At 43.9% G+C, this 12,529-nt stretch overlaps 1 protein-coding gene across 1 annotated transcript in view; it reads left to right on the top strand.

Annotated features, from left to right (window-relative positions):
• The window catches only part of RHPN2 (rhophilin Rho GTPase binding protein 2), a 70,600-nt gene that overhangs the window by 18,138 nt on the left and 39,933 nt on the right, over nucleotides 1-12,529 (top strand). Inside the window, exon 3 of the mRNA XM_061387912.1 lies at nucleotides 11,560-11,688. Coding sequence (XP_061243896.1) covers nucleotides 11,560-11,688 — 129 coding nt within the window. The remainder of the gene's footprint in view (nucleotides 1-11,559; nucleotides 11,689-12,529) is intronic.

The following is a 12,529-nucleotide window of genomic DNA, read 5'->3' as shown; positions in this document are numbered from 1 at the left end:
GTCCTCCCAGACCCGCTGATCTGCTGCCTTAGCCGAGTGGCCACACCAGAGCACTGGGCAGTGCTTATTCCAGTCTCCCTGAATCCCTGGTAGAGCAGGATTTGGGGTCAGATGGATTAAGGCCACACAGCTCCAATAAAGTCTCTGAAGCTGGTACAAGCCTGTATTGCCTGTCAACAAGCCTGTTCCTAGAGGGACATTTTACTAAAAGACTTGGAAGAAAAATATTACACTAAAATAAACGGACATACGTGGGTCAGAATGCAAATTCACGTGCACCTTTAAGAGAAAACATGGGGATTTTAGAGAAATTTTGGACTTGGGGCAAAGAAGCCATATATCCCATGGGGCATCCTAATGGTGGAAAAGGTCTCAGAAACCGCCACTTGAGGGACGTGTGTGGATGTGGTCAGTAGCCACAGGAAATCATTGAATGTGGCCTTCCTTTCCCTGTTCACACATGGTGGATTGATCACTCAGAGAGAGTAAGTGGGATACCTTTTAATTCTTCTGCAGCGTGTGTAGGCTCTTTATGAAAAGCCCAAGGGAGTAGGGGCTTCCCTGGTGGCTCAGACGGTAAAGAATCCACCTGCAGTGTGGGAGACCCAGGTTCGATCCCTGGACCAGGAAGATCCCCTGGAGAAGGGAATGGCTACCTACTCCAGTTTTCTTGCCTGGAGAATTCCATGGACAGAGGAGCCAAAAAAAGAGTCAGACATAACTGAATAACTAACACTTTCACTGTCAAAGGAGTAGGCTTCTCCTTGGTGGTCCAGACCAGAAAGTAGACCCAGGGCAGGAAAAGGCTAAAACACCCTTCTGCCTCATCCTGGTTGGTCTCAGAAACTCTTGGCTGTAACTTCAGTTACCAGATAACAGGCATCTCAGAGGAGGAGTACACACAGGTGAAAGCTGAGAAACTCCATGTTCTTCCAAGAAGACCCTGGAGAGGATTCATTTTCACCCAGAAAGGCAGCCCAGGTACAGAACATCAGTGCTGAAGGGACCAGGGTTCTGGTTCTTCATTCCTGATTTGGGCCAGCTCCTCCCCCAGCCGGTGCACAGGGGAGCTGGGACACGTGTCATATTAAACGGGTGGCATCTTATGGAAGAAGCCCCCCCTCCACCAGTGAATCCATGAAAAATCCTGATCTGTATTAGGAACGGTACACACTATAGTGTTGGTTTCTGGATCAGTATAGTACCTTAAGGTCAGCATTGTGGAAACACACCCTGAGGGCCCCTCCTGGCCACCAGCTTTTTCCAGAGTGACCCATGATCCACATGAAGAGGCCCACATCCAAAGAGCAGCTCACTGATTTGTTGTAAATCCTAAACCTCAAGTTGTTGCCAAGTTGAAAAGAAGTGGCAGATCAGTATACTGAGGTGGGAAAAGCAAAGCGCCAGCATATTTGGAGGTTCTTCAGGTATTTGGTTGGAGGTCTTAGGGCCTATAGCGTCATATTTAAGTTGGACCCATTCTGTTGCTAAGAACCAGTCTCTTCCCCAACCCCCCCACCCCCCACACCATTGACTCTGAAGAGTAATCTTGACTCTGCCCTTTGTTCTTTCATAACCTGAAATTTGTGAAGCCTCTACCATGTGAAAAAAGGTTGCAGGAGAAATACAGAGAGATAGTAGGCAAAAAGGTCTTGTCCCTCCAGGAATTATAATTGTTTGTCTTGCCTCACTCTAAAATGTATTTGAAGGACTTCCCTGGTGGTCCAGTGGTTAAGAATCCCCCCTCCAATGCAGGAGATATGAGTTTGATTTCTGGTTGGGGAACTAAGATCCCACATGCTTCGGAGCAACAAAGCCCAAGCAAGTTGCAACTAGAGAGCCCATGAGCTCTAGAGCCCATGCGCTGCAACTAGAGAAAGCCTGCCTGCTACAATAAAGAGCCTGCGCAACCAAATAAAATAAAAATAATAAAACATTTTTAAAAGATAATAAAAAATGAAATCAAATAAAATGTATTTGAGGCACCTTAATACACTTGATCCCCTAGAGAAGGAAATGGCAACCCACTCCAGTGTTCTTGTCTGGAGAATTCCACGTATAGAGGAGCCTGGTGAGCTGTAGTCCATGGGGTTGCAAAGAGTTGGACACAACTAAGTGACTAACACGCACACACACATACACACAACACACTTGTATCGCGTGTAAGATTCACAGAATGATGAGGATGTGGGGGCAGGTGGAAGAAGAATAAAAGAGATTTAGTTGGAAGTAAGACTAGTACCCTCTACAAGGTCTTATATCCTCTGTTAGATGTGGGCCATGTTTTTCTCTGAGTTTTCTGGCAGGCAGTAAGAAGGGAATGTGATCTGGAACACATTTCATACCCATTATTCAAAATCAGATAATTTACTAAGAAGAAGCTGTTCCCAATACCAAGGACAGGGAGAATTTCCTCCTTTGTACCCTCGTGGATGTTATCAGCTAGTGAATCAGTCATGTTCTCAGTAACATCTCTATACTGCAGGTTTTACAAGGGGCAAGTTGTGACCCATGGGGTATAATGAAATCAATTCAGTGGGTTGCTGTGGTATAATAAAAAGAAAAAGTGTTTGGTTTTTGTGCCTGGTTCCTGGCACAGAGCTCCTAAAACCCTTGGAATTACTTGCGTGACTTGTATGCTAATGAAATGACACCCAGTGGGGGTTGGGAGCCTTTGGGAGCTAGGGAGCTTGCTGTTTATCAGAAAGAGCAAGCCTGTTGAGCGGGTTGGAACTTTCAGCCTCTCCCCTGGACTTCTGGGAAAGAGAGGCTGGAGATTGAGTTTAATCACCAGTAGCCAACGATTTAGTCAATTATGCCCACGTAATGAAGTAATGAAACCTCCATTAAACTGCTAAGTGATGGGGAACTTGGAGGTTGGAGAACACATCAAGGATCAGGGAGGGAGACCTGCCCGGAGAGGGCATGGAGGCTCCGCACCCTCCTTGGCCTGTGGATCCTCTTCCACCTGGCTTTCCTGAGCTGTATTCTTTACCATAAACCACAGTAGGGACTTCCTGGTGCTCCAGTGGTTAGGATTTTCACTGCATGCCCTGGGGGTTTGATCCCTGGTTGAGGAACTAAGATCCCATAGGCCTTGCATTGTGGCCAAACAAACAAAAAAACTCACAGTAAATGTCAGGAAAAGGTTTTCTTGAATTTTGTGTGCCATTCCAGTGAATTGTTGAAGCTGAGAAAGGGGTTGTGGGAACCTCTGATCTGTAGCTGGCTGGTCAGAAATACAGGTGTCCTCCCCTCCCACCAACTTGGAACTGGTGCCTAAAGTGGGGCAGCCTTGTGGCACTGAGCCCAGAATCTGTGGGGTCTCTGCTAACTCTGGGAGTTGGTGACAGAATTGAATTGAATTGTTGGGCACCCAGCTGGTGTCAGAGAATCAGAATTGTAAAGTTTCAAACTTTATGATTTTTTAAAAAGTTATGAGAATTGCTGTGATCTCATGGCAAGCCTTCAAGATGGTGCAGAAGAAAGATAAGAAGCCTAAGAAGTCAACCTGGAAGTTTAATTTGGATCTTACTCATCCAGTAGAAGATGGAATTTTTGATTCTGGGTATTTTGAACAGTTATTGCGGGAGAAAGTTGAAGTGAATGGCAAGACTGGAAATCTTGGGAATGTCATTCACATTGAATGCTTCAAGAATAAAATCATAGTCGTTTTTGAGAAACAGTTCTCTAAAAGATATTTGAAGTACCTTAGCAAGGAATAGTGAGAAGGCAATGGCACCCCACTCCAGTACTCTTGCCTGGAAAATCCCATGGACAGAGGAGCCTGGTGCGCTGCAGTCCATGGGGTCGCTAGGAGTCGGACACGACTGAGCGAGTTCACTTTCACGCATTGGAGAAGAAATGGCAACCCGCTCCAGTGTTTTTGCCTGGAGAATCCCAGGGACAGGGGAGCCTGGTGGGCTGCAGTCTTTGGGGTCACACAGAGTCGGACACGACTGATGTGACTTAACGGCAGCAGCAGCAGCAGCAGCAGCAGCAAGGAATACCTGAAAAGGAACAATCTTCGTGATTGGGTTTGTGTGGTTGCATCAGACGAGGAGACTTACGAGCTTCCTTACTTCCAGATTAGTCAAGATGAAGATTAACCTGCTCCCATCCTGTCAGTTTGGTTTCATTGTACTGACAACCTCAGCTGGCATCATGGACCATGAAGAAGCAAGACGAAAACATACAGGAGGGAAAATCCTTGGATTCTTTTTCTAGGGATGTAATACATACAAACAAAATGACTCAGAGGACCAAAAAAGAAAAAAAATTAATCTGAGTCTGAAGACTAGATGAAACCATCGTTTATAGGGCTTTGCTTGCTAATAAAACAAATTAAGCATACAAAAGAAACATCTTGAAATGGACCTTTGGCTTATCAGTGAATAAAAAACATTGTGTATGAACAAAACAGAAAAGTTATGAGAGTTGAATAGAATATATCGGAGAGTATCACATGTACAGCAGAGCCATGGCATATGGGATCTTAGTTCCCCAACCAGGGATGGAACCTGCGCCCCTATAGTGGAAGCACAGAGTCTTAACCTCCAGCTTCCCCAGTGGCTCAGACGGTAAAGAGTCTGCCTGCAATGCAGGAGACCCTGGTTCAATCCCTGTCAGGAAGATCCCCTGGAGAAGGAAATGGCAACCCACTCCAGTATTCTTGCCTGCAAAAATCCCATGGACAGAGGAGCCTGGCAGGCTGCAGTCCATGGGATCCCGAAGAGTCAGACGCAACTGAGCCACTTAACCGCTGGAATGCCGGGAAGTTTCCGAGACTTGTTTTTGGGGTAGGAGGTATATGTGTATGCGTGTAGTGTACTGTGATACAAAACTCATTTCTTACTGGTCATCATGTCCTTCTCCAAAAAAATTCCTAAACCAATGATATTCACCAGCTGAGCTTCCAACATCTCATTTCCTGGCTGGGGAGCCCAGACTATGCATGAATGAAAACTTACTGGTCAGTGAAAGGGCACGTGCCATCCTATTTGCAGCCAGGTCATGACTGCTCTTTCTTTCTTTTCTTTTTAAAAAAATACATATTTATTTGCCTGTGCTGGGTTTTAGTTACAGCACACTGGATCTTTGTTGTGGCATGCAGGTTCTTTAGCTGTGGCATGTGGGATCCTCAACCAGGGATCAAACCTGGGTGTTCTGTATTGGGAGCACAGAGTCTTAACCACTGGACCACTGGGGAATTCCCTACGACTGACTGCTCCTTTTGAGTGGGCGTAAGCTTGTTGGCTGGTCATGGAGAACAAGCTGAGGGAAGGGAGGTAGAGAGAGGGAGAGAGAAAGCGAAGGGAGTATAAAGACACCATGAAGAGAAACCGATGAACCCATCTATGTGCAGGGTGTGGAGAGTCCCCGGGGAAGGTCTGACTCCAGGGGAAGTGGTTTAGTGCTTTGCTCTCTGGAGGAAAGGTGGACAGGTGGTGAACAAAGCAGGTCAGGGTCAGGTAGGTGGGTTTTCATCAGCTGAGGATGGGGAGGTGGTCAGTTACTGTTTCTGGCTGGCTGGAGCTCTTGCTGGCGACCCTCAGGGGTCCTCATGTGTGACAGGAGGGCACTTCTGGCACTTGGCCTGAACCATGGCTGAAGACTTGCCAGGATGGTCCAAGGGAGTGTACTCAGCAAGGCCTGGCTTAGAGCTTGGTTGCCACTGCCACTGTTGTTTGGGCAGTGGTTCTGAATCTGTAGAAGGAGCGAGCACCTGGAAGACCTTTGAGTAGGTAGCAAAACCCCTCCTTTGGGAACTCGGGTAAAGTCTGTTCCTCCATCCAGCTTCACACTGTTCTGTTTAATGAATATAGTACATTTTGCTTATCCATTTGCTTGTTGCGTATCTGGATTGTTTTTACTTTTTGGCTGAGGAATAATGCTATTATAAACAGTCACATGCATGTCTTGGTTTGGACGTATGTTTTCATTTCTCTTGTGTAGATTCCTAGGAGTGTAATTACTTGGTTTTACAATAAGTTATGTTTTAACATTTTTCTAAGCTACCTCGCTCTTCTCCCCAGTGGTTGTGTCATTTACATTCAGCAGTGTATGACGTGTCTAGTTTCTCTGTACAGCCTCACTAATACTTGTTATTGTCTTTTTTTCTTTAATTATAGCCAGTCTGATAGTTTTGTATTGGTATCTTATTATGTCTTTAACATGCATTTTCCTTTTGACTAAAGACACTGAGCATCTTTTCATGTGCTTATTAGTCATTTATAGAACTTCTTTAGTAAAATGTCTATTCAAATCTTTTGCCTATTTTATGAATTCAGTAAAGTTACAGGATACAAAATCAATATACAGAAATCAATTGCATTTCTATACACTAATGATGAACTATCAGCAAGATAAATTAAGAAAATATTCCTAACACTTATACACCATTGGTGGGTCTGTAAGTTGGTATAGCCACTGTGGAAAACAGTATTGAGATTCTTCAAAAACTTAAGACTAGAACTGCTATGGGACCCACCTACGCCACTTCTGGGTATTTATCTGAAGAACACAAAACCTACTTTGAAAAGATACAAGCACCCCAGGTTCATTGCAGCATTATTTATAATAACCAAGGTTTGGAAACAAACTAAGTGGCCATCAATGGATGGCTGGATAAAGAAAATGTGATACACACAAACACACACACATGGAATATTATTTAGCCACAAAAAGGAATAAAATCTTGCCATTTGCAACAACATGGATGGAAATTGAGGGCATTATGCTAAGTGAAATAAGTCAGAAAGACAAATAGTGTGTGATCTCACTTATATGTGGAATCAAAACAAAACAAAATAAACCCCCAGATCCTGTATATTGCAACCGAGAGTTCACATGTCACGACTAAAGATTCCTCATGCTGCAACAAAGAAACAAAGATTGAAGATCATGAGGGCCACAACTAAGACCCGGCACAGCCAAATAACTATATAAATGTATATATTTTAAAACCCAAGCTCATAGGTACAGAGAACTGATGGTGGTCGCCAGAGGTAGGCGTTGCAGGGCAGACGAAATGAGTACACATTTCCAGTTGTAAAATAAGTCATGGGAATGTGATGTACAGCATGGTGACAACAGTTAATAATGCTGGATTGTATGTTTGAAAGGTGCCAAAAGAGTAAATCTTAAAAGTTCTCATCTTAGGAAAAGATTCTCTAACCATGTATAATGACAGATGGCAAGTAGATTTATTATGGTGATCATTTTGAATCATTATATTGTACACTTAAAACTAATAGAATATTGTATGTCAGTTATAACTCAATTAAAAAAATATTTTGCCCATTAAAAAAGTTGAGTGATCTTTTTATTATTTAATTAACAGAACTCTTTATGTTTTCTAGATACAGATTCTTTATCAGATACACAATTTGCAAATATTTTCTCCCAGTCCGTGGCTTTCTTCTTCTTCTTTTTTCCCTGGTGGCTCAGAGGTTAAAGCGTCTGCCTGCAGTGCGGGAGACCGGGGTTCGATCCCTGGGTCAGGAAGATCCCCTGGAGAAGGAAATGGCAACCCACTCCAGTATTCTTGCCTGGAGAATCCCATGGACAGAGTCCATGGGGTCGCAAAGAGTCGGACACGACTGAGCAACTTCACTTCACTTCACTTCTGAAACACTGAAGTTTAAAATTTGACAACTCAAATTAATGTTTCTTCTTTTATGGATTTTTGTGCTTTTGGTGTGTAACTAAGACTACTTTGCCATCACTCCATGGCAAATAGATGGGGAAACAATGAAAATAGTGACAGACTTTATTTTCTTGTGCTTCAAAGTCACTGCAGATGGTGACTGCAGCCATGAAATTAAAAGACGCTTGCTCCTTGGAAGAAAAGCTATGACCAACCTAGACAGCATATTAAAAAGCAGAGATATTACTTTGCCGACACAGGTCTGTCTAGTCAAAGCTATGGTTTTTCCAGTAGTCATGTGTGGATGTGAGTGTTGGACCATAAAGAAAGCTGAGCACTGAAGAATTGATGCTTTTGAACTGTAGTGTTGGAGAATACTCTTGACAGTCCTTTGGACTGCAAGGAGATAAAACCAGTCAATCCTAAAGGAAATTAATCCTGAATATTCATTGGAAGGACTGAAGCTGAAGGCTCCAATACTTTGACCACCTGATGTGAAGAACTGACTCATTAGAAAAAACCCTGATGCTGGGAAAAATTGAAGGCAGGAGAAGGGGATGAGAGAGGATGAGATAGTTGGATGGCATCACCGACTCAATGTATATGAGTTTGAGCACGCTCCAGGAGATGGTAAAGGATAGGGAAACCTGGCGTGCTGCAGTCCATGGGGTAGCAAAGAGTTAGACACGGCTGAGCTACTGAACAATAACAAGAATACTTTGTCCAATTTGAGGTCACAAAGATTTCATTCTAGGAGTTTTACTGAGGTCTCTGATCCATTTTTTAAAACTTTACTTTTAATTGGAGGATAATTGCTTTACAATGTTGGTTTCTGTTGTACAACAACCTGAATCAGCTGTAAGTTTTTATATATCCCCTCCTGGGAGTCTCCCTTCCACCCCCAACCCCCGTCTGATCCAGTTTGACTTGATACCTGGTCTGGTGTAATGCTTAGATTGAGATTTATTTTTTGCACATTGTGCAGAAAAGAGTTATTGTCGCAGGCCTGAGAAGTCTATCTTTAGAAAGCCCTGCTTGCAAGGTTGGCACTTGGCTGGTGTGTGGAAATGTAGATTTCAGGAGAGTTCCCCTCATTCCTAGAACTGATAAGAGGAGCTCACTATACTTAAACTATTTCCACAAACCATGTGAAGTGAAGTGAAAATCGCTCAGTCGTGTCTGACTCTTTGCAACCCCATGGACTATACAGTCCATGGAATTCTCTAGGCCAGACTACTGGAGTGGGTAGCCTTTCCCTTTTCCAAGGGATCTTCCCAACCCAGGGATTGAACCCAGTCTCCCACATTGCAGGCAGACAAACCATGTGATTTATAGCAAATACCTGCTTTCCTTCTTGGAGTCTTAAATTTTGGAACATGCTAGGCAGGGATGTCTACCTGACGAACTCCCAGTAAAAACCCTGGTGATCTTCCTTGGATGATAGTTTTTACACACATGTTGTCACAACCCTTTGCTGGAGGAATTAAGCATGTCCTGTGTGACCCCACTCCAGTACTCTTGCCTGGAAAATCCCATGGGCTGAGGAGCCTGGTAGGCTGCAGTCCATGGGGTCGCTAAGAGTCGAACACGACTGAGCGACTTCACTTTCCCTTTTCCCTTCTATGCATTGGAGAAGGAAATGGCAACCCACTCCAGTGTTCTTGCCTGGAGAATCCCAGGGACGGGGGAGCCTGGTGGGCTGCCATCTATGGGGTCGCACAGAGTCGGATACGACTGAAGTGACTTAGCAGCAGCAGCAGTGTGACCCCTCTGGGAAGGAGGACTCTTAGCAGCCTGTGCCTAGTTTCCTCTAGACCTCACCCCATGCGCCTTTCCCTTAGCTGATTTTGCTGGATGTCCTTTTGCTGTAATAAACCAGAGCAGTGAGCACAACTATATCCTGAGTCCTGCAAGTCCCACCCACTGACTCTAGGGGTGGTCTTGGGGACACTGACATGCGTAGAAATGTCCAGTGGCTTCAGCACCATTCATCAGAAAGACTTTTGCTCCTTGAATTTTCTTGTCATCTTTGTCAAAATCAATGTACCATAAATGTAAAAATTTACTTCTGGATTCTGTTCTGTTCCATTGCCTGTCCTTATGCCAGTACCACGTTGTCTTGATTACTGAGGCTTTATAGTAAGTTTAAAATCAGATAGCATAAGTCCTCAAACTTTTTTTTTTTTTTCAAAATTATTTGGCTCTTCTAGGTCCTTTGCATTTCCATATAAATTTTAGGATTGGTTTGTTAGTTCCTCCTAAAAAGCTTACTAGGGTTTAGATTGGAGTTGCGGTTTTCAAATTTTTTTAAGTTGATCTTGCTTATTTATTTGACTGCACTGGGTCTTTGTGTCTGGGATTTCTCTAGTTGTGGTTAGCGGGGGCTACCCTTGGTTGCAGTGCACGGGCTTCTCTTGCTGTAGAGCACAGGCTGTAGGCACAGGGGCTTCAGAAGTTGCAGCGCATGGGCTCAGTTGTTGCGGTTCACAGGCTGTATAGAGCCAGGGCTCAGTAGTTGTGGTGCTCAGACTTAGTTCCTCCACAGCATGTGGAATCTTCCCCAACTGGTAATCAAACTTGTGTCCTCTGCATTGGCATGTGGATTCTTATCCACTGTACCACTAGGAAAGTCCGGGATGGGAATTGATTGGAATTGATGGTTCACTTGGAGAGAACTGACATCTTGACAATAGTGAGTCTTCCAATCCATAAACATGAAATGCCTGTCCGTTTAATATCACAGTAGTGTTTTGAAGTTTTCAGTGTGCAAGACTTCTGCTTCTTTTCTTAATTTTATTCCTAAGTATTTTATTCTTTCTGATACTATTACGAGTGAAATTATTTTCTTAATTTCATTTTAAGATGTCTTGTTGCTAGTATATAGAAATACAATTGATGTTTGTATTTTGACCTAGCTAAATTTATTAGTTCCAGTATTCGTTTTCTGGGTGCCTGGGGATTTTATACATGCAAGAGTATGTCAGCTGTGAATAAAGTTTTACTTCTTCCTTTCGGTTTAGATGCCTTTCATTTCTTTACCGTATTGCTACTGGCTTGAATCTCTAGTATGGTGTTGATAAGAAGTAGCATGAATGGACATCTTTGCCTTGCTCCTGATCATAAGGGGGAAAGCATCAATCTTTCATCATTAAATATGATGTTAGCTGTGGGTTTTTGTAGATGTCATTTATCAAGCTTTGTAAATTATCTTTTATTCCTAGCTTGTTATGGATTTTTACCGTAAATCTGTGTTGGATTTTATCACATGCTTTTTTTTCCTGCATCTATTGAGATGACAGGTTTTTTTTTTTTTTTTGGTCCCTTATTCTGTTGCTTTAGTATGTTACATTAATTGATTTTCAGATATTAAGCCAACCTTGCATTCCTGGGATAAATCCCACTTGGTCCTCTGTATATGTTGCTAGGTTCAGGTTGCTAATATTTTGTGGAGGACTTTTACATATATATACATGAAAGATACTGATTAGTATTCTTGTGGTGGTTTCCCCTGGTTTTGAATCAGGGTGATATCAGCCTCATAGGCTGAGCTGGGGAATGTTACCCACCCCCTGTCTTTTCTCATCTTTTCCCTTTTAAGGAGATAATTTATGGTCCCTTACGTGTGGCTAGGAGAAACTTCTTTTTCTTTTCTCAAGGCTAATTCTTATAAAATTCAAGTTAAGCAGCTCAGTGTCATTGGCTAAATCCTAGGTCCGTGTATGGACAGATGTGGCTCAAAATGGAACAGGTTCCCGGCCTCCCTGAGACACTTGTCTGATCACAGCTGGCACCTCCATCTGCAGGCAGACCCCCAGAGCTTCCCTACAGGGACAGGGGTGGGGTATCTGCTCAACCGGCCACTGGGGGATGCTTGGCTGAAGTTGCTTCTCTCCCCCTTTCTCTTTTAACAGAGCAGCCACGAACCAAAAGGTACGCGAGCAGGTGCGCCTGGAACTAAGCTTCTTGAATTCAGACCTGCAGATGCTCAAGGAAGAGCTGGAGGGGCTCAACATCTCAGTAGGAGTCTATCAGAACACAGAGTAAGTAGGGGCAATGCTTCTGTCAGGTACTTTCTGAGCCTTGGGAAATGCCTGCATCAGGGATGGTACACAGACAGGCCCCAGGGGTAGCCAGCCCCGCTTTGATTTGGTTCGGGCTTGAGCAAGGTGCAGGAGTTAAAGAGAACCTATAGGGTTTCTTGGAGATACCTGACCAGTTAGAGAAGAAGGCATTTATTTGTCCTGGGGCCACTTGGGACACAGGTTTACTGGAGAGCCTTGTGGCTGGGTTCAGGCAGGGAAATGGCACCTGTCACATAGCCTGGGTGATGCCTCTGCCATAAAGAGGCCCTGGAACGGTAGCTGTGGTCAGCTCTGAGAGTCAACCTGCCAGGTGGGGCCCAGGAAGCCCCATCTTCTTCCCTTTCCACCTCAGTACCACGCACACGATCTGACTCTGAGTCATTCTGTTGATAGATTATAGAAACATGTTCCCAGCAAAGATCATGAGAACTTCTGTAAGTTCCCTGAGGGGATGGTGTAGCTGAGACACTTTGGAAATGTCTCCCATTGAATATTCGAGAAAGAAATGTTCTGATTCCAAAGCATCCCTCAGAGAGTCTTTGTGGGAGGCCAAATGTTGAGGTGTGACCTTCAGAAGAGCTCAGAAATTCTCCCTCCCCAAGGTGAGCTACCTTGGAAGGAAAAGTCCATCTTTTTTTTTCCCTATATGGACCATTTTAAAAGCTTTTATTGAATTTGTTAGAGTATTGCTTCTGCTGATTATGTTCTGTGTTTTGGCTTCGAGGCATGTGGGATCTTAGGTCTCCAACTGGGGATAGAACTCGCACCCCCTGCATTGGAAGGTGAAGTCCCCACCCCT

Source organism: Bos javanicus, chromosome 18 (genome assembly GCF_032452875.1).
Source record: "Bos javanicus breed banteng chromosome 18, ARS-OSU_banteng_1.0, whole genome shotgun sequence".
NCBI classification, from domain to species: Eukaryota; Metazoa; Chordata; class Mammalia; order Artiodactyla; family Bovidae; genus Bos; species Bos javanicus.
Note: the sequence above shows the minus strand (reverse complement) of the source record. Positions and strands in the feature narration are given on the sequence as shown.